The 22,567-nt window shown below is 40.8% G+C and overlaps 1 protein-coding gene across 5 annotated transcripts in view; it reads right to left on the minus strand.

The window, feature by feature from the left end:
- LOC111588780 (chemokine-like protein TAFA-1) overlaps positions 1-22,567 on the minus strand; it is a 103,379-nt gene that overhangs the window by 10,775 nt on the left and 70,037 nt on the right. For all 5 annotated transcript variants that reach the window (XR_008601804.1, XR_004846542.2, XR_008601805.1 and 2 more), the window contains exon 3: positions 10,005-10,145. Coding sequence is in view for 1 of the 5 variants with exons in the window: in XM_023299345.3 (XP_023155113.1) it covers positions 10,005-10,145 (141 nt within the window). In the remaining 4 variants the exon portion in view is untranslated. The remainder of the gene's footprint in view (positions 1-10,004; positions 10,146-22,567) is intronic.

Below are 22,567 nucleotides of genomic sequence, written 5' to 3' on the forward strand. Positions count from 1 at the left end.
TGGATTCTGTTTGTTTTGAGTGATAAAAATCATTCTGCGGTTTGTTTTGGCAGATAAAATGTGTTGAAGTGCATTTTTACCACTGCTAGAAGTGCTCTAATGTCTCTGTCTTTTATATAAAGCAATAGCTCAAGAGGGCAGCATGGTTGCTCAGTGGTTAGTGCTAATAACAGTGTGTTGTTGGATCAAATCAGATAAAAAAAATGCTCATTTGAACAAACGAACACTGAATCACCTCAGGGCTGTGTGTTTCTACACACATACTTTTTTAAAATTCATTTTTTGCCCTCTCTTTCCACCTTCTGTTTGTTTGTGTACGTTTGTTTGTTTCATTGTATGGTATTTCAGAGCTTCCCCCAAGCGTTTTGTTTTTATCCTGAAATTTGAGGTTTTTCATTCAAGCTCTCTGCTGTATTTCAAACCTGTGGAGTAAGTGCCCTCATTCACTTATTCATTTTACAGAAAACTTATTGAGAATTCACATCACACCCCCTGAGTGTGCATATTGAGTGAGGACATCAGATCTATATTGTTGCACTTAAAGCCCCCTTCCATTATGTCTTTGTCATGTTTTTACTTCAAAAGCATCGTTCTGCACAGTAAATGTCCAGTTTAACACTAACTATGCAGAATGATATTTTTGCAGAGGTTTAAAACTTCAGTTTTCATCTGCTGAATGTGATGAGTATGATGTGGAAACCTGAAGCTTTGAGTGCACAACGACTGGATAGTAACTCTTTATAATAAGGTGTGTTCATAAAATATTACCAAATGGTTAGTTGGAGATTTACAGGCCTTTACATAACATTATATAACATCAGTATATACAACTTTATGAGATATATAAAAAAAAACCTACATAAAAACGTACTGGTCATTATTCACAAAGATAATGAATGATGTATAACACAGTAAGATGATGAACTTATTCAGCTTGTATGCCTCTTTCATCAGTTTATTGAGTTTTTTTTAAAGCTTTTCAATATAAAATGAGGACTATTTAATTGTTAAGTTTATAAATGATGAGTACACATCAACTGCTGATGAATATTTACACAGTGCAATGTACAAGATATGCGAATTGAATTTTCTTCATTATCAAATACACTGGATGCAAAACCACACCTTTCTAACATAAGATTTAAAAACACTTTATGATATCATGCCTGTAAACGCATTTTTTGTATATGACGTATAAAATATTTTATTCATTCTACTGAATATCTTTCATCTATAACTGAAATTGAACATCACACAAAACTGCTCCACTGTTAAAAGGAAGAGAAATGCATAAACTACACATTAAAGAGTGAAACAAGTAGCCTATTAAAAACTGACAAAAGAAAAACTAATTCCATTGTTTCATTGTTTAGAGGCATACACGTGTGAAGTAATACCATACTATTGCATAGCTCATTATCACCTGTGAAGTTTTTTCCTCCATCAAAAGAAACTCACACCATGTCACCATTTTAAGAAAATAATATAATATACTTTGTAATGTCAGTGCTATGGCCATAGCTTTCAAGTTGCTACGTAGTGCAGTTCCCTAAGGGTTTGTTTGTATGTTTTAGCAATATTAAGTAGCCTGCCAAGGGGACTGTAGTGGTGCCACTCATTTCATTCAATAATGTAGAGGTACTCATGAAGCAAGCGTTCTTTTTGATCTCCTTGTAGCCTCCAGAGCTGTTTCTCAGAAGTCCACCAGGTCCTCTAAATGCAGTGTGTTGTGACCTGTGTGAGGATCCAGTTTCCACCTGCTGTGGTTGTGACCGATTGCAGGTAGCATACGATACGTACGTCAGTCACCACTAGTTGTGGAGCTAAATTCACATGATGAGCAATCAATGGGATGAGACTCTATCTGATTCATCTCTTGAGTCTGGTGTATTAACACAATTACAAACTATGTGTAAGTAATGTACTATACGTGTATACAAAAGGTGGATGTAGTCTCCCGGAAAACTGCCAGTCTGGAAGAGCCTTATACCCAGCCAGCAGGGGGCGACTCCTCTGGTTGCCAAAAGGCATCAGACTGTATATATCATGATAAATAACCTGAATTGTCCCTTAAATTATCACCTCTGGAAACATTTATCCAGTGAGTTTATGGTCTCAATTGTCAGTATTCGGTATCTATTATTCAATAGGACATGATGTTTTCTTTCTAAATTATAGTCTTGTTTAGAGTAAAATAGATGGTAAAGCAAGCTATGTTTTAGGGCCGGGCTACCGTGTGATTGACAGGTCACTGCTGTAATACTTTACATAGTCTCAGATCCACAGCTCATTTGTTATGTTTTTAAAGACTTGATGGCCAAACACCAAACTTGAGGCTTCTCAAAGATAGTCCACAAAGCCATGGGTGACATCATGGTTGTTACATTTGTCTTTTATAGAAATTCTACCGTGTTTTATAAAAGTTTTGAATGTTGGATTCATGTGGTTGTGCTTAAGTAGTCTTCAAAATTCCTTAGCTTAACCATGAAAGATCCAGCCAGAGAGAGTGTTAACTTCTTATTATCTGCATATTATGCAGATGGGTTACCAGAAATAACTGCAGTGTGTAAGCAAGAAATGTCAGCATTCAGAAATTGTATACTAGAGCATAGCTGCAGGGGTGTGTAAAAAAATATATTTCTGTAGTTCTGCCACAGCACAGACCAGCTGATGTGGAAAATCTTTTCAAAAGGCACTTCATCACAACTCTAATTAATATCTTGACAGCTACACATCTTGTACTAAGAGTAAAACTTTAATGAGCAATGAGTATGAAACACATCTTATTATTATCTCATTAAATATTCATGCTCAAATTTGATCTATGTCTTAAATCTTTTTTTCCATTCTACACAGAAGACATCAGGTTCACTTAAGAAAATCTGACAGTACACTGTGAATGACGTGTCCTTTCTGGTGGTCACAAGGAGAAAAACCAGACAGAGTCGTGCCTAATGGGAACACAGACACTTCATGTCTGTGGCTGTACCCGGGCCAGGACATCTGGCTTTGACCTTGACCACTGGAGAAGAGCCATTTCTGGGCCAGGATCCATGCATCACTCTCTGGTGACCACTGACCTCCAACAGTCATTTTACTTAACTACTCCCTGTGTAATCGTCAGCATAGAGGATGTAACCTTTGTTCCAACATCAGCAAACTTTACTCCTCCTCTGTGCCTGCTGGATGTGAAGGGGGAGGGGGACTTACACTGGACCACTGTCCTAAGTCCCCCTTCAGGCCAACTATTAATTTTCTGATCCATCTGTTTGCAAGATGCAGGCCTTCAGTGTGATTTAAAGCACCAACAACAATTAACAAAATCTGCGCATGTTACCATCAAATAGCTGCTGCAGACTGTCAGATATGACAGATGGGCTTGGAATAATCAGCAAACAAGGACTGGAAGGATGTTTGAATCAGAATGTTAGCCATGCATGTAGCAGGCTGGAGTCTTTAGCTTTGATGGACAAACAACTGAGAGTGGGACTTGAATTGATTGAAAAACACGAAACGATGGACCTTTTTACAAGTGCATCTGTCAGATCAGTGGTGAGCGGCTTCTGTGATGGATTGAACTCGCTGACACGTCCCTGCCAGGTAGCAGAATGTTTGAACACCTTGATGAATGAGGAAGAGAATTGATTTCTGTCTGTGTCAAAATGCGAATACGTTTCTGCGGGCTCAATGAATAGTTAATGTTTTTTAAGGCCGCGCAGGGTTCGGCAGACTTTAAATTAATCACAGTAAGACGATAGCTTTCCAATGATGTCAGCTGTTGTGTCCGCTGATGAGTCACTTAAATCACCTTCAGTCAAGATCCAGAGCAGAAAGCAATCAGGCTTTACATTCTCATACCGTTTTGTTGGCTTAAATTTACAGTATGGGGTGCAGAATCAATAACAGTAAATAACAAGTTTCTCTTTTCTTATACTGACTCTTTCAGGATTTTGTACATTTTTTTCTCCTTTAACTGATCATTTTACATCCATTCCCTACAAGTGTAAAAAATATACAGTTATTGAAAAAACAAATTCCAAGCAGTCATCCATTCCTATAATCATGCAAGTAAGCAAACAGTCTATCGAGTGATCTCCCTCTCACCTTACTGCAAAAGTTACAGTGAAATAGCTGATTTATAAAGAAAACTGTTTCCAACTTAATGAGATGGAGGTGTGAGTGCAAGCACTGTGCAGCAGTGGTAAAGTATTGGAAGGGTCACAGGAGCATGGAGCAAATGAAGCAAGTGTATAATTACAGGAGGATTGAGACTTGGACCCCTGAACCAGGGTCAGCTTCAGAGAGTCATTATTCTGCATTAATCTTTGCCCCTTTTCAGAAAAGAGAGAGCCAGGGTTTGATTAGCTATTCAGAAAATATTGTTTGGCTTTCTAATCACACAGCTTTTTTTCCCCAGGAAATTCAGAATTTGTAATGGACACCCTGACACCTGCAGATGTGCCAGACAGTTCCTGTGTTTTCATTTGATTATTGTCGGTTTGGTTTATGAATTCAAATTAATTCACAAAAATATCACAATAGAGTTACTATATGTGACCTCAGATTCAGTCAGGTACAAGGTGAATACACAGTTATGCATATAAATGTGAGCAAAATGTATCAGGAACAACACAGAAATACTGGTATAGTGGTATTCACTGTTAATATTATTGCAATGCAAACTACACTATCTAAATGTGTCACACCAGACATAGATCTGCTGCATGTTTCTATACTTCTCTCTGAGCTAACTGCTGACTTGTTACTCACATAATAAAAGCAAAAAGGAGATGTGATGTTGCTTAAAACTGCAGAGAGAGGGAGTTATAGGAGAAACAAAACTAAAGAGACCTTTGAACCTCCACTGAGGGTCAGATCTTGTCTCGGTTAAAGACACTCTAACCACATCATCAATGCTGTGAGAGCTCAGTGGAATGTGACAAAGATGGAACAGAAAACCTACTTCACAGTCAGCATCTTCAACTTCTCCAAAGCCACAGTAAAAAAAATTTTTTGACCCAGGAGGATTACAGTGTTTGTCTGTCTCGCCTTATGTCTGGCCCGTATGTGTGTTCATCAGTTAGAGAAAAGAGTTATTGTTTTCCACTGCACAGTATAATTCTCTTCTTCTGTCCATCTCCTCAGGCAGAATTTGCAGCAGGTTTGCATCTTGCTAACCACACACAGTAGCAGACAGACTGTGGGACTGAACTGTGGGGGATTCTGCAAAAAGAAGGATGTGGTGTACACTTGACTGTTCCTAGGTGTCATCAGCTTGTACTTTCAATTAATGTAGGCAAGTACAGTAGTGAGTAAACTTTTACTGATTTGATATGTTCTTATTCACAAAATCTTCCTTTCAGTTTTCAAATATTGCTTTATCAAACTGTGCATGTTCATGATATTCAGACTCCATTCATAACTTCTGATCAGTAAGGTATGTGGAAGAGCTGGAGCGCTCCTTGCACCTCCCCTTGAATACGCTGCGTATCCCCCCGTGGATGTATCTCAAATGTACCATGACAACCTGTCATGCTCTACTATACGCGCCTGCAGCCAAACAGAAGGGTTCATTCCCCATCACTGATCTGGAGTAAGCGGGCATCTGCGTGTCTCTTGTTGAAGGAGTTTACTGCTACAGCCGCTACATGACAACACAAAGTTGTAGCATGTGTGCGTATTAAGGCATCGTCATGCATGTGTTGAGTAAATTAGTGCATATGTATGTGTGTGTGTCCATACTGTGGCCAAGGGCTTACATGGCTCATACACTGGGATAAAGGCAGTGGTGCAGTGATGAGCGCCTAATCTGAGTGTACGTGATTGGTCCGCCGAGGCTAGAGAGATATGAGCGTTTGACTTGTTAAAAGGGATGTTCTTCACTTGGAGCCTCGTTGGCCCTGACATAACTGGGACATAATTCTCCTTGTCAAAGCTAATAATCAATTCCCACTATGAGGATAATCTGACAGCAGACCCCCACTGAGCATGATGCCTCACAACGCAAGCTGTCGTCACATCCCCATATACTAATAACAGCCCAAACTGTTACCACTAGCAACTAAAAAAAAAAAAAAAAAAAAAAAACTCGTGGTCTTCACAAGTCAGTAAACACTTGACAATGGGACTGATCTTCACTGTGCTCTTTGATGTTGGAGTTTGATGCTAATGACCAATAATACAGCATTTCAGGGAGACTGCCTGTGTCTGCAAATTTGGCGAAAGATAAAGGAGAGTTCATTCCTCCCGGCTCTGTGTTTGTGTCCAAACCAAATGACCTCCAAAGAGCCACTTTGATTTGTTACAGTAGAACACCAGCTATTTCATACATACACTGGTAGCTACAATATTAAAACCACCGACAGAAGCAGTAAATAACATTGTATATGTAATAAAAATGGCACATGTTGAGTTGTGGGATATACTTGGCAGTTCTTGAAGTTGTTGTGTTGAAAGTGGGAAAGGTGGAGTGAGAGGACGTGAGTGACTTTTGCACATTGTGATGACTAGATGACTGGCTCAGGGCATCTCCAAAACAGCAGCTCTTGGAGTGTGTTCCTGGAATGAAGTAGTTCGTAGCTAGAAAAGTGGTTCAAGAAAGGACAACTAGCTACAGAGTTATGAACACTCAGGGCTTATTGATGCGTATGGGAAGTGAAGGCTGGAAAGGTGATAGAAAGGTGTCAGAACACACAGGATATCGTTGCTTTCTTAGACAAAAGCACTGGTATTTGGCATGTACGCATAAGAACTGGACCATAGAGCAATGGAAGAAGGTGTCCCGGCCTAATGAATCAGAATTTCTTTCACATTATGTAGATGGCCAGGTATGTGCGTTGTTTACCTGAGGGAGAGATGGTAGAAGGATACACTATGGGAAGAAAGCAAACCAGTGGAGGCAGTGTGATGCTCTGGGCAATGTTCTGCTGGAAAGCTTTGTTTCCTGGCATTTATATCCTTGTTACTTTGACAAGCTAAATATTGTTGCAGATCAAGTGCACCTCATCATGGCAACAATATTCCCTGATCACAGTGACCTCTTTCAGCTGGATAATACTGCTTGCCACACTGCGAACATTGTTGAAGAATATTTTGAAGAAAATGAAAAAGAATTCAAAGTGTTTACTGGGCCTCCAATTTCCCCAGATTTTTATTAAATATATATATATTGAGAATCTCTTGCATATGCATGAAGAACAAGTCTTGTTCCATCAAGGCCATATCTTGCAACTTGCAAGGTTGCTCTGAACATCTTGGTTCCTGACATCAAAAGACACCTTCAGATCTCTTGTGGAGTCCAGGCCTCAATGTGTCGGTGCTGTTTTGGTGACACACGGGGGACCTTAGTGGAAAAGGTCACTGCAAATCAATACAAAGTTGTTTTGAGGGATCACCTTTATCCTGGGATGAAACATTTCTGTCCTGATGGGAATCATATACGCGCTCACACCATAGACCAGATCTCAGGCCAGTGGAACACCTATGGGACATTTTGGACAGTGCATTTTTTTATTGTGGGTACATAACCTGTGTATGGCATCAGGTGTCCCCCAGGGGGTGGTGAGATGAGCTGGGCTGTGGCATCGTTCCTCATCTGGACGGAACATTAATAACGCGGGGACCTGGGGAGAAAGCTCCATCTGGGCCAGGCTCGTGCACTGCTGAGGGTACAGACCACTGACTCCACAAGTCTATAATCCCTCACATCGTGCTATGGCAGCCCGTGGGGGTCAGTTGACAAACATGCAACTTTCAGATGTTGCTTTTTCCTAGACAACCCAAAAACCCTTGAACAAAATGGCCCCTTTCTCTCCTGTGTCCATTTACTCTTGCACTTACAGAAAAGATCCCTTAATTAAATGGTGTGTGTTTGAACACCTGACACTTCTGACTACAAATGAGCTCTTATGAATAATCACATAATTATTTCGTATGCCCTTCAGCCTGTATCCTGTGGTGGGTGTTAAATAAATAACAAACAGCCTGATTCACTTTCAAGCAGGTGAAAATTACCCAAGTAAGGAGGTAAACGGCTCAACTAAGGGCAATAAAATTATTAAGGGGTCAGATCACCATAGTTCAGAAGGAGCAGTGGTGCTCAATATTGTAGTGGTGGTGCTCAGTGACTTGTCATTTCCATTTTTATCACCACCACTTCGATGAGTGCGCGTTAATCAATACACTAACAACTTGGATTCTCTCACTGCAGGAGCTTGAAGCATAGAGGGATGAAGTGTTTACACCAGCCCTTGCTTCTCCACCTCCATGCTGCAGTCTGCAGTTTTGTTGATTTATATATCCTTGTCCAATTTCTTCTTACAACTTCTCTAGATTTCCCTATTTCTTTGTTGAAAAATACATCCAGCTATATTCACCTTTTGTCTTTCAGCTAACATTTTTCATCTGAGGGTTGGTGGCGAAATTTCAAGTTTTGAGCAAGAAAATGTCTCAGTCTGATGTTAAAGTTTTCAGGTGTTTTACAGAGCCTTAGTCATGTACATGAAAAAGGGACAATCTGTGTGAAGAGTCCAAAGTCTCTTGTCTGTTCGGTGCTGCAGAGTAGTGGCTCTAATTCATATTCTAGGATCTTCTTGAGTGTCAGCTGTGGCTAACCAACCTTGTGAAACCCACCGAACAGCCCTGTCTGGCCCCTCACGTAACATGGCTGGTAATGAAGATACTTTGGTGTCATTTCTGTAGGCAGTCAGAGGCGATTTTGATCTTGGTTCGAGGTGGAGGTGAAAAGATCGAGATTGAGGAGCAATAAATGAGCTCTGTAGTGTGAGGGAGCATCACAGTTCTGTCTCAGTAGACTTGTGACTTCCTGTCAGCCTTTTTTCTCTCCCTTTTTTCCCCCTCTGATTGTTTTTCTCAGCTGAGGTAATTCAGGTGCACTAGCCTGGAGCTTCCCTGACTTGTGTTTATTAGTTATTCATTTCCATCAGCCTCAGATGCCTTGGGCGATGTGAACTGCAACGTGCTCCCTGTTCAGGTGTTCAGCAACCCAAATGGATCATCCTCTATCTCCCATGATGCCCAGCAGCAAAGCACCACTGGGTTTTCAATGGTTGAATGTATCTGTGTTGTAAGAAACATCACAGAGATAGTAGGAAGACTTGCTGTAAGATTTGATCTGACGTGTTTATTAAAGCCTGTGAAGAATTTTTGAAATAATTCAGTCTTTTCTTTCAGATATCTAAGTATTGGTATAATGCTTTAATATGTACACCTTTGAAGTGGTTTAATCTATAGCAATGCATCATTTTATATACTCACCGCATGTCTGTCAAAATCAGTAACTAGTGGATAATACATTTTTGTAATGGAGTAGAAAGTACAGTATTTCTCTCTAACGTGGTGTGAGTGGAAACTGGAAATAAATACTGTAAAAGTATCTGAGTGCAGTGATGAGAAGAGGCCTCTCAGCTTTGATTCTTTATTTCCATTTTATAGTTAAAGAGATCCTGCAAAAATCTCAAAAAATAATGTCTGTTTTTTTATTTCAATATTTTAATAGTTATATTGACAAAGTTTTGTAATATCCCAGTTTGACTATGCTATTCTAAAAATAATTTGATATAGATGCCATTCTTTCTCTCCTTTTTTAAAAAATAAGTGAATGTGTAATTACTAAACAGTGGCAGAAGCAAATCATTTGCTTGGAAAAATGTAAACACTGGTTAATTTTGCAAAACCTTGGATTATGTTAAATTGCTCTTAATTTTTCATTTTTATGTCATATGCCAGCATCTTTAATTCAAAATTCTCTCTCAACTACATCTGCACATGGCAACTACAAGCCCCATGCCTTTAGGTCGCTACTCTCTAAATGCAGAGCATATTACTTTGTGCGAAGGCAGTGCATGTTGCCACTTGATGTAATTTGCACATGATTCCAAGGTTAGACCAGGTATCAAAAAGACAGGCATTTTTTCTCTCATAGAAGAATTCAATACTAAACAGTCAGCAGCAGTGCCATGTTAAAACACATTAGATGTACTCACCATCCACACAGGAGGGTTTGTTGCGTGTCGTCCCGGCCACTTTCCCTGGTAAACAGGAGCACTTGACTGTCTGAGAGCGCTCCTCAATACGATTCTTGTTACAGCATCGGTGGGCGGCTATCACCTCACATGTGCCGCCCTCTGCACAGACAGAAATGGACACAGGTCAGGAAATGTGAGAAACAAGTTATGTAGAATTAATTGAAGCAACCCTTGACGTATCCGGTCCTGTAAGTTTTCATTAACCTGCTGGACGCGTTTTTTACAAAAAAATTTAGCAGAGCAACAATACTGTGAATGAAAGATGAGCTTTGGGAACCTCGACTGATGCACATCATGTCATGTGAAGCAAGCTGCAGTAGAATCACTGGGCACTTACACTGTAAGTATGTGTAACAAATTGGCCCTCGAGGCATCTCAATTATATCATCTAATTGCCTCACACTCAGTGCTGACTGTCCTCGCTCCATACCAATCAGCCCATGATGCCTATCATGGAGAACATCACACTCTCAGTATGAACTAATGTGCCTGTTTTTGCATCTTTAAGTCTTCATTATATGTTGTCCGTATGATTAAAAGGGATGATTCTTTTGTCTCGGCTTCTCCAGTGACAACCTGGCAGCCATGAGGGCTTTGATAGCTGACACACTGGGCTCTGCCAATACAATGTTTGGCTATACTACACTAAAGCATTAACTCCAAAGCATAGGTGACATCAGTCAGAGCAAAAGCGGTACAATAGGTCCCTGTGTGACAAAAGAGGATGTCAAAAAAATTCAGTGAAAAGAGAAGCCGACGGCGGCAATGGGTCAAAATAACAATAGGGAGGATTGCCCAGGGGAGGGCGAGGGGGTGATAGAGCTGAGGGACATCCTGAAATGAGTGAGACAGGCAGGGAGAGAGAGCTAGAGGACAAGGTGTGTCTGGCTGCCAGGGACTGGCCATGCCAGTGAGTAATGAGGGAGCCACTGGAAGTGCCCCCTTCACACAATTATAAAGCGTGGGGCTAATGCAGCCAGCGGAGCTGGAGGAGAGAGGCCCTCCATCACTGTTCTCCCCTTTTCTTATGCCCCAGGAAAAACTCTTTATCTTCCCTTGACAGCCACCGCAACAGACACCAGCATCCAACAATTAAACTGGAGCTCATCCCAGGACAGGGGAGAGGAGAGGAAAGGAGAGTTCAACTTGTTCTCTCCAATATACACAATGGATAGAGTGCAAAAAGAAGGGGAGACAACCAAATGCCACCTTTCATCTTGTCTGTGCATTATGTTACTTGGCTGTACCACGTTTTAAAGAGCACATCCTGCTCCGGTGAGAAGATGCATTTGCGTCCACTGGCATGACAACAACCTGTGTGTGTTTCTCTGGCTGAGTTGGTTGTGCAAATGTTTGAAATGGCTCGGGTCATGAATTACGGAACTGAGCTCCCAGCAGCCTAGACAAGTTTGGCAACAGTTTTCTTCTCCCATTGCCATCAATGTCTGCCTTGGCCAGACCAAAGGCCGACGAGTTCTGGATTAAAAGGCAAACATTTGCAGTCCTGCTGGACCGTGCTGTCGTGCAGTATTAATGTCACTCTCTCAGCCCTTGTTGTTAGATATTTGTGGGCAGGAGGAGGCACACTATAAAAGTGAGGAGAAAAATCCCTTGAGTGTGCTAAAACCCGAAACCCCACGATGTGTTGGCTTGTTGAATATTTTACTGACAGCTTCCTGACCTGCAGACTTACTTTCAAGTCAAAACAGATCACTAAATAAGTGAGCACTATGTTGCGTCACAGAATACCGAACATTGAATCCTCTCAGCAAGCCTCAAAGCCTCATCTGGAGGTTAGCACTACAGATCTCTAACCAGTAAACATCTGACAAGGGTCAACAAAAAGCAAACCCTATCATATTCATATTTCTAGTCTGAATATGATGTGACTTGTCCAGATCTGTGACTTTTGGATTTCGTCCCTCAGTGGAGTTAAAGCTAAATATGCAAATGTATGTATTATTAAAATTCTATGTTGCCCTATTTCATTAAATCACGGCAAATAAGTAAAAAAGAAATGGAACACTTATAACAAAAGCCTATAAAGTTTATTTTAGTGAACAAGTCTCTGTTCTTTGAGGGAGTTCTCAAAAATTCTGGGCAGCAACAAGGAGGGATAAACAATCCCCTGAACAGAGTACAGAGTCAAGGATGGCTGTGAACATACAGAAACAGTGCAGCTTAGCAAGTCAGCAGTACCAAAGCTTCAGTCTTATAAGGAGGCTGCAGAGGCCTCTGAGTACACAAATACACTTTTATGTTGCTGGTTCATTGAAAAGATGAAGCATTGAGCCAATAATTTTGGGCAAAGATAAAGCAACTGAGGCTGAATATTTGAATTACATGAAACTTCAGTTTCTGAACTAATACAAATCCAAACTAAATCTTGTCGTAAAAGCTGTTTGACATCATTGAAGACTTGCAGTTGCAATTATTTATCCAAGTCAGCTTTATTATCGTAGACTTTATTTCAACTTATTATCAAAGAAAAGTCCATATTGTATCATTTAGATTGGTACAGATAAGTGTTCGGAAGAATCACCTTCACATTTATTTCACCATAAGGTCAGGCTGTATTTAGAATATTTGCTGAACCTAAATGCTGAATTATTTTAAACTGACAACTGCATAATCACAAATCTACATGCCTTTTAAAGTTATATTAACTCTAAAACCCATACTATGCCATGCGTGTGTTTAGTTTGCCAGTTGATGCACCTTTGCTGAAAGAAAGGCACATTCTGCTACTGTAATTCCTCTGTGAACAAACATGGTACAATAAGCAAAGTTATCATCATGGAAGATAAAGAATGAACAACTTGTCAGAATAAAGCTTGTAAAAACTGATGCTTCAGTGAAATACAGCTGCGTTGCTTGTGTTATATTTTATATTTTTGAGTGAATACAATTAATTTAGATATGGCATATTAAGTTTTTATGATCATTCTAACACTTACCATCCTTATTACCATCAGACTTGAAGAATTTGCCGAACACACACACCAGCACACATTGGTGTCATCAATGGGGTGAGGTCCAGCCATCAGCGAGTTGGACATTAGGTGTGATCACTATAAACCATCTGGTATGTGGAGGAGAGAGCAGTGTAAATGGCTTCATGATGACTCTACTGGGCCAGTCACTAGAGCCACTTAGACGATAAATGGCCACTTGGACTAGACATAATCCTATTCAGGTAGCTTGGAGCTCAGGATGAGGTAAATGACCATCTATTATCTGCATATAAATTTGTTGGTGTGTGTATTTATGCATATGACAATATGTCATGGTATTTCCATAATAGATTTTTTCCACTAAAGTGCACAGTAGCAACTGTGTGTGCAGTCTGGGATCACAACAACTTGAGACATGGCTGCGGTCTTGATGGATGTAGTGCTTGGAGCCTGTCAGGCAGCTAAAGGGGTTAAACCAACCCGCTAAGATGGAGTGGGTGGCTGTGCACTCTAGCCTTTGGTGAGGGAAGGTGAAGGGCATCGATGGGACCATTGACTGGTCATTTTTCTCTCGGCAGCCTACAGTGACAACAGCCATTAAAAGACTGGATGAGGTGATTATGTTTAAGGAAATCGATGCCTCATTGTTTTCAGCTTAGCCCAATGGCCAATTAGGAGCTGTTAATGAGGGCAGGTTGTGAAATGTGGAGATAGATAGGGGGGAGAAGGAATGGGAACGCAAGATAACAAGTCTCAAATTACAGTGTTTTCTGCAGATCATAGAGCTTAGATTTGAGAACATGGGCAAAGTTCCATTAATTTAGAAAAAATGCAAAGTTGCACATACAACTAACTTTTAACACATATATAAATGCACCTCACTGACAAATCAGATTGTCTTTGCACCCAGAACTACAAGAAGCAATGCATGACTATATTATTGCTGGGTATATACTCAAGGTCACAGCATCATGACAGTTTATTCTGCATCCACAACAGACTTCAAGCTCACAGGAATCAAAGTGACAGTTTCTTTTCATCCTCTGAGTGACGAAGAACGCTGGAAACTGATTGCCTTTTGATCTCACTGCATTGGAAATTTTCTGCCGGGGAAAAATGCAGGTGCTCGTGACAATGTCACCACACCATGAAAAAACAAACTCTTTCCACTACACCTTGGCTCAGCTTGAGCGTCAACAACTATAATCTATGCAGAGTGGCCAAGAGCAGTAATCACTGGCTCACCATCAGCAAGCATTTCTGTCACCTCCTCTCTCTCTAACTCCCTTTATCTCTCTCTCTAACACTCTCGCTGCTACAGTTATTAAGTAATGACATATGGTCGAGGGAAGGGACACAGTTGGGAAAACTTAAGCCTCTCAAGGACTCGTCATAACAAGTTAATCAGTGCACACTTGCCTTTTTCCGCCTGCTGAAGGGCCTGTTTTGTTTTGCCAAGCAGGCAGGCTCTGCATCAACCACAGTCCATCTTTCCTAACAATACCTCTTTCTCTGTAGGCTCATTGTTATTTCCCAGTGCTTCTGTGTAACTGACAGGTATCTACTGTATACAACTTCTAATTGTCAATTTACACGGCAGGTTGCAGCAGAAATTATGGTCCCCATTGTCACTAAATAAATATAGACATGTGTAGAGCCAAGAAATGTAAATTTTACACTCGGAGTGAGAGCTGCATTTCAAATTACTGCTGAAAATGATGCACATTTGGAAGACAAACTGAGACTCTCACAGTTGTCAAATGCCTCTTTTTTTTAACAACTGAACAAAGTTACTTTATACTGTGTGCCAGAGAAGTCAGTTTAAACCCTCACAAAGTTTTATTAAGCAGCAGATTGTTTATTGAGCTGATTTCTCTCTGTCAATTTTTCTTTCTGTAAAATCATGCATAATGGAAAACAACCCTTTTTTTATTACTTCTGATACACAGTTTTCAATCAGATGCATTTCATTATTCTAAAAGTTGTCAGATATGTTTAAAATTTTAAAAAGCTCTGCACTGTTTCTTCCGATTAGTTTTATGTTTTTCAGATTGGAGGAAAGGAAGAAAAAAAGAGGATATTAATGATTTGTTTCAAGAGGCAAAGGCATCAAAGTGACTGTGGGCCAGCTGTCCCGCTGCATATATGTTTAATGACGCTCATCAGAATTTAGCTTTTCATTACTTAAACATCAAGTTGGAACTTAATGAACACTCCCCCTGGTAACTTAGGATAATGTTTAAACACGCTACAAAGCACCGTCAAGTGGATTCCAAATGGATGCCTTAGAGGCAGTGCCAGGGAACAACTTTTCATGTCCTTCCTTTTTGGCAGCAGATAAGGTTTACATATTTTATCAAAAATTACACAACCCTCATTTGCTGCCTCTGCCTTTCCAACAGTAACAGTTAAAATGAATAGTGTGTGTGTAAAGAAATCCCTGAGAAGAGTCGGATTAAAAAATCACGGGTATATTTCATGATGAACTATATCATTTCTGTGATGCAAATACTGTCTGAATTACACCTCATGGAGTATGGAAGGGGGCTGCACAGTGGCATAGTGGTTAGCACTTTCGCCCTGCAGCGAGAAGATCCCTGGTTCGCGTCCCGGCTTTCCCGGGATCTTTCTGCATGGAGTTTGCATGTTCTCCCTGTGCATGCGTGGGTTTTCTCCGGGTACTCCGGCTTCCTCCCACAGTCCAAAAATATGCTGAGGTTAATTGATTATTCTAAATTGCCCGTAGGTGTGAATGTGAGAGTGATTGTTTGTCTTTGTATGTGGCCCTGCGACAGACTGGCGACCTGTCTAGGGTGTCCCCTGCCTTTGCCTGAGTCAGCTGGGATAGACTCCAGCCCCCCCGCGACAAAACTCAAAGAGTATTGCTCTCACTCACAACAAAGCCCTGTTCTTCCACCATCCTCATAACACTGACTTTGAGGTTCCTTCAAACTGGAAGTCTTTCCTACTCAGTCTGAAACTCTTTCCCAGAGAGCCAAAGACTCTTGCCAATGAATAATAAAAGGTAGCCTTAAGGTGCAGGCTACCAGATCAGCTTGTACCATTCATCACTAAACACATTTAAAGTGTTGGGAGGAATGCAAGCTTTGGGACCTTCTGTGGCACACAGTTCTTCTAAGAATAACCAATTAATATCAGGCATTGTTAGTCATTGTTTATCCAGTCTAAAAACCTATTGACCCATGTGTCAGTGGCGCATCAAGAACTGGAACTGTTTCACCATTTATCAAGTGCCCATCAGCGTCCCGCTGCAATGATCCGTACGGTTTCTCTGACCTCGGCCAGTGTGAAGGCTCTGGGCTGGTTTCTCACTCAACCATCTGCGGCCTGGATTTCACTTTTCTCCTGAGGCAGCATCACGCACAATAATGGGATAGACAAACAAGTGGACACAGCAGCTATAGTAGCGCCCGGAGCTACCACAAACCTGAGGCAGGGAGGAGGAAAGAGAGGGGAGAAAGACGTTCCAGAGCTCAAGCTGACTGACAGAAACCACTGACCCAGCTATACTGGAGTCACACGAATGAATGTTGTTTTTTCCCCTCTGCTGGTGTGGCTTACTTCTGAATCTAGCAACACTCACAGAATACAGAATACCGCTCTACCACAGGTTCATTTCACACCTACTACTATTGATGGTGTTTGATAAATGAGGAGAAAACCAGCAGAAGGCAGGTATAAAAAGAAAACTCTAAAGCACGGTTGCCAGACATTCCTCTTCGCATGAAGACATGGAAATAAGCTCCAGTTTACTGAATAGGAAAAGCGTAGTGCAGCAATTGCACCATTGGTGGTAATAGTCTTGACATCTTTAACAGGTAATTCCATTAGTACGAATAAGAGGTGCATGCTGGCCACGGCCCTGGTCGATTCTTAATCACCTGTATGGGTTTCCTCTCATGGGCCTGTATGACTCCAATGCTCACATCTTTATGGTTATTAAAGTTAACGATTGCTGCGTGCCTCATTTACCAAGGCTCTATCAATACCAGTTCAGTACCATGAAATTACCCCACTCCAGAGGGAGCAGTGTGACAAACTGGATTAAGAAGGGCTCTGTAATACCCTGGCATATATAACTCCCCGTGTCATGGACCGCCGCAAGAAGACCCACTGCCAAGCCAGAGCCCAGCGAAAGGGAGGGGCACTACAAGGATGACAACCACTGTAGTTTAAATGTCAATTCAGAAAAATGTTGAAATCTAATATGTATATATATATATATATATATATATATATATATATATATATATAAACAAAAGCAAAAAACAGCTTTGAAGAAAACACATTAAAAGTTTTCAGATGTTACAGATTGATGGAAAAAGAGGGAGTGATTATGGTAAATATATGCAGGATGTAACCTACTTCTGTGGTCTTTCAGGTGTGAGCATAACTTTGCTGGATACTCTTTTATAAAGATGGCACTTATATTTTGAATGGAGAAGGGCGTCACTGCATTTTAAATATGGTATCAAAATAAAAGCCTGCAGTAAGGACAGAGATTGCTTGTATCTTTTCACTTAACATCCTCCTTATCTTATTCCTGTGACAGGAGGGTGAAGCCAGAAATAGTGTAGAGCAGTGCCAGAAACACTATTGCACAGAATCTATTGTACACCGTCGCACTACTATAAAGAGATGCATTAGATAAACTCGGCAAACTTCTATTTATCACCTCTTGTTCCTCACTTTATTCCTCTCATCTGCTGTGTGTCTGTGCGTGCCTGAACTTACATCAGTCCAAGCCAATGCAACCTCTGAGTGCAAGCCTGCAGGTGCAGCTGTACCTCTCTGTGTTTTACTGCACCCTGCAGCACTGTTAGCAGAGCCTGACCTCTATTCAGTGTCCATATGACACAGGTCACTGCTCGCTCTAAATGAGAGTCGGATGGTGAAATGAGCAACTAAATTGTCCATTCAAAATCACAAAACTGCCTTTTTGAACAGCACCATAGAGCGGCCTTCAAAAAGTGACATTATGTGGAGAAAACAATTGGACGCTGTGAGCCCTGCAAAACGGCCTGAATACAGACTGTGAGTTTCAGTTCACCTTTCCTAAAACAGGAAAAGAAAAACTGAAAATAGCTAAAAGCAAAGTTACAAAATTCTATGCAGCATTGTTTAGCACAGCACAAAGTGTCTAGTCAGAGGTCTGTTTTGAATATTGTGTGAGAGACAATGACACAGTGGAGGTGGTATGATCCAGAGAGCCTGGTGACTGTCTCTAACGGTGATCACGCCATTCTGGGACTTCTGCGTGTGGGGTCTCAAATGACATGTGGCTCTGGGTTCAGGCAAGGTCTGCCATGAATTACACACAATGCATTATCTAATCTGCATAATGCATCAGCAGGCACTTAACATCGAATTACAGATGCATGCAAAAATTCCCAGAGCAGTGTATGCAGAGAAAGGGCACTTCGCTGTGCAAATAATCTGCCCACTTTCTGTAAAGCCGAGCAATCAGGGCTTTGCATGATTTTGCACATGGAATATATGTTAATAAACTCATAACCCTCTCACTGGCATGTCTGCATGTTTTAATGCTGCCTTTATTTATTTATTTATTTAACTGTAAACACTTGCAGACACAAACAGCCTTGCGAATGCACTAACACGAGAGCTTCACAAACACATGACTCCTGGCTGTTGTGCAAACGAGGCTAGATAACTGTGAAAAGTGACCCTCTGTTGTTGTGCTACTGGTAGATGTTCACTTAAGCCAAAGCAGTCTGGCCTCAATCATTTATGCTTTGTCTCAATGACTACACATTTCCCAGATGTGTCCGTCTATTAACAAACACTCACAGCTCTCGCACATGTTCGATGATTCTGTGCCTGCAGTGTGTGTTCAGGCCTGACTTATACATGACAAAGTGTTTTCCACTATGCGCCTTATTAAAGCTGATATTGGCTTTTAAATTATGCATTCGAGGGATGATAATTGTATGGCAGAGCACTGATCACTTCCAAACGACAAACTTCTACGTGGCAATCAATCTAAGTAAGAATAAAAAAGAAGAAGAAGAAGAAAATCAATGCGCTAACCACTTTTCTCCTGTTTGACAATGCAGAGTAACGATGTCAAATTTAGCATTTAGAGGCATGACCTTGTACTTGGTGGCAGCAAGGACAAGAGGCTGTTACGAACTGCAAACAAAAAATAGGACAGGAGCACGAAGCTGTCAGAAACAGCTATAATCTGTCACGACAGAAGAAATTTTCTTTAAGCTTATTAGGCAACAACCATTTTTTCCCAAACTGCTTGTTTGATGATTGGTCGTCTAAAGATATGCTAGAATCCCATTTGTTATCATTACATTAATCAGTGAAACAAAGGACATAGATTGCATTTGATGATGAATTCACAGCAGTTTGTCATTTGGTTCATGCAATTTTACTGGTGGCTAGAAATCTGCAGCTGTTACATTTTTGTTTCATATACAATATATACGTCTAACTATGGGATTTAGCAGCGTGATTATAAAAACTGTGAGCTCATGTGAATTTGTCAAACAGCAGACATTTTTCTAAAAGGTCTGGGTAGCCATACCTCTGATATCTGTGCTTATAATAGATTATTAGGGGCAATATTGCTATTTCATGGCAATAATTGATTTTTAGATGATAGTATGATCAATATAAGAATCTCAACTTTACTAGATTAAGCAAAAATAGACATCTGACTATGGTATTTGTTAACCTTCCATTGATTTTACATTAATTAGTGCTCTGAAAATTTGGCCTTCAAACTGACTCTTATTTAGAAAAATCATTGCATGTTATTCCCCCACCCCCACCCACCCGCGATGGCAAGCATTTCCCGTCTACCTTTTAGTGTGGTCATTTGTAACACCTATAAAAACCTTTGCCTTCTGACACTGTTAAACAGCACAACACATTTATATTTTTCAGCACCATAAGAACCCAGAAAAAGAGGCATAATAAAGAGAGAGCCCTTTCCATACATTTCCCACAGCACTGAATAAATGTAATTGTGTGGAAATTATCTGGTGAATGGGGTCCTCATTGTTAATACTCTGTGGTGTTTCTTCATGGTAGGAGCTAATTATCCTCCTCATAACAGCTTTCCAGGTATGTTACAGACTTGCTCTCAGTCCCGTCACAGAGCAGAATGGAGACTATTGAAAATGCAGCACAGTATACAACATACAGCGGATTAACTGCAGGCCTAACAGACATCGGACAATGATAATCTATTTTTGTGTCACAGAGCGCTAAAATGGGTTTTCAACCTATTTCTCTACCTGTGGGAAAGAATCATTGCTATGACAAATGACTATAAGCGAGATGAGAGATCGGTGGGGGTTGGGATGGGGGTTAAGAATTACAGGAGAATGGGAGTGTAGTTATTTGCAGACTCTAAAACTGGAACAATATAAAATCTGAAACACAATTTGGTATCAGATTACTCACAGCGATATCCATCAAAACACACAATTCAGTCACTCAATATCATTACTGTCAGCTTGATAAGCTTTTAAGCTGGAGATACCATCTTGATGTGGTAATACAAGGGGGAGAAGAGCCTCAGTGTCATCTATTCCTATTGTTGATGCCACAACAGAGGAAAATAAACCATGTACCAGAGCAATGAGTGAGAAGATTCATTACAAAAATGATTGATGAGTTTATCAGTCACAAACCGCCATCTCTACTTCCCACAGAGATGACGACAAAAACAAACTTTCCCCCACTCTTAACATCTTATTGAATCAATACTTTCATATGCTGGAAGTACTTATTGAGAGAGATTTTTATAGGAATCACGTGTTTTATCTACATGCGGAGATAATATTGCAATCAAATGTTTTCAGCTTCTTGTGGCTCCTTATCAAACATCACGACATTAGGAAGACACTCAATTGACTCGCTGAATGATGGAAGCCAGTAAAAAAAAGGCCCTAACTTTCACGCTCTTCTTTCCTGAGTGAGAGTGATTACTTCATCTTCCGAAGCAATCCTCTGCAGAGAGGAATCAATCATGAATTGAAATATGCTTTGATTCAGTCACAGAAACTATCGCCCATCTACGAGATTAAATATCAGTCGTAATGAATGACACCGGCTCTTGTATCCATTAATTATAAAGATTAGAATCCTGACTTTATTTTGAACTCGGGCCCACGTGGATTCTCAAGGTCATTCACTCTTAAAAGAGGTCTTCTTGTATAACAAACAGTAACAGACGGAATTAAATGTTAAAAAACAGATCTCTGTGCATTGTTTGACCTCTAAACTTGCTTTTGCAAAGTTTTTGTGCCAAATGGTTGAATTTTTAGCGCCTTGTATCAACATTAAGACATAATGTTCACATACAGTGCTTGTACCTTGGGCACTATATTGCATTGTAACTGTGAAAGCCTTAAGTAGAGATGAAATGAAAACCTGAGTCTCCTCATCAGTCTTGCCTCTACATACCTGTAAATTTGATCTGTGCCACCAGGGTGGACTGTGAAATCATGCGGCTGCACATCAAATTGTGACTGAACTCAGTGTGCATACTAATGCCAGCGCAGTGCATGCACTGAGCTCTGTGATGTAGAGCGAGAGTGAGGGAAGAAGAAGAAGGAGAGGGAGAGCAAGAAAGCAAGCAGGGAAAATCGCTCTTCAAAGAAAAAATAAATATATTGGAAAAACTGAATTGTGTTGACATTTAGTGAATATTTTATCCAGGGAGAGAAATAAGGTTAAACATAATTTTCAGGTACATAAAGGTCTACCTTAACTACTTTTCCACACTGGTAGCTACCTTTCATCCCTTGACTGGACAAGTTATTGGAAGAGATATGGCTGGAGTGGTGCCAAAAGCAGCAGTGTGCATCCTCTTTATCCATCATGTCTGCTACATCATTTCCCTGGTCATTGCCTGTGTACTGGTGGTGCTTGAAGTCGTGACTGTGGGATCTGAGCAAGAAGATAAGTGATTGTCTCCCGGCAGACAGACGCTGTCTTGACAGGCAATGAAGAAAGGAGCTTCTGCACTGCACTTCAGCAGAAACTGTCCCTATTTCTCTCTGTTCTGTCTCTTCCCATCCATCCATCCATCCATCCATCCATCCATCCATCCATCCTCCATCCGTCGCTCTCCAAGGTAGGTCAAAAGAAAGATCCCGCTTGGCAGCTCATTCCTCACTCTGATGAAGCCGCTTGTTAGAGACTCATCAGCTCCTCTCCGTCTCTCTCATGGACACACACACATGAAATGCAGTGCTATCTTTCATTGCAATACTTTTCTCAGAATGTCTCCATTTCACTTTATTCACTGCCTTCTCATGTCTCAGGTCTTCTCATTAAAGACACCTCCCACAGTGCGTTGTACAGTTAGGTGTAGCATCTGCCCGGACTGAACTGTGACGTGATGGAAGAGGGGAGATCACACCATGCATGGGCTCTCATAACTCCAGGTCACTGACCGGAGTCATTGAGGTTTATTGGGCTGTCTGGCCAGCCGCAGTTGCAATAAAAAATGCATCATGAGATTAAAAAAAGATGCGCTGGGTAGAGACATAATGGGGAACATTA

Source organism: Amphiprion ocellaris, chromosome 5 (genome assembly GCF_022539595.1).
Source record: "Amphiprion ocellaris isolate individual 3 ecotype Okinawa chromosome 5, ASM2253959v1, whole genome shotgun sequence".
NCBI lineage: Eukaryota > Metazoa > Chordata > Actinopteri > Pomacentridae > Amphiprion > Amphiprion ocellaris.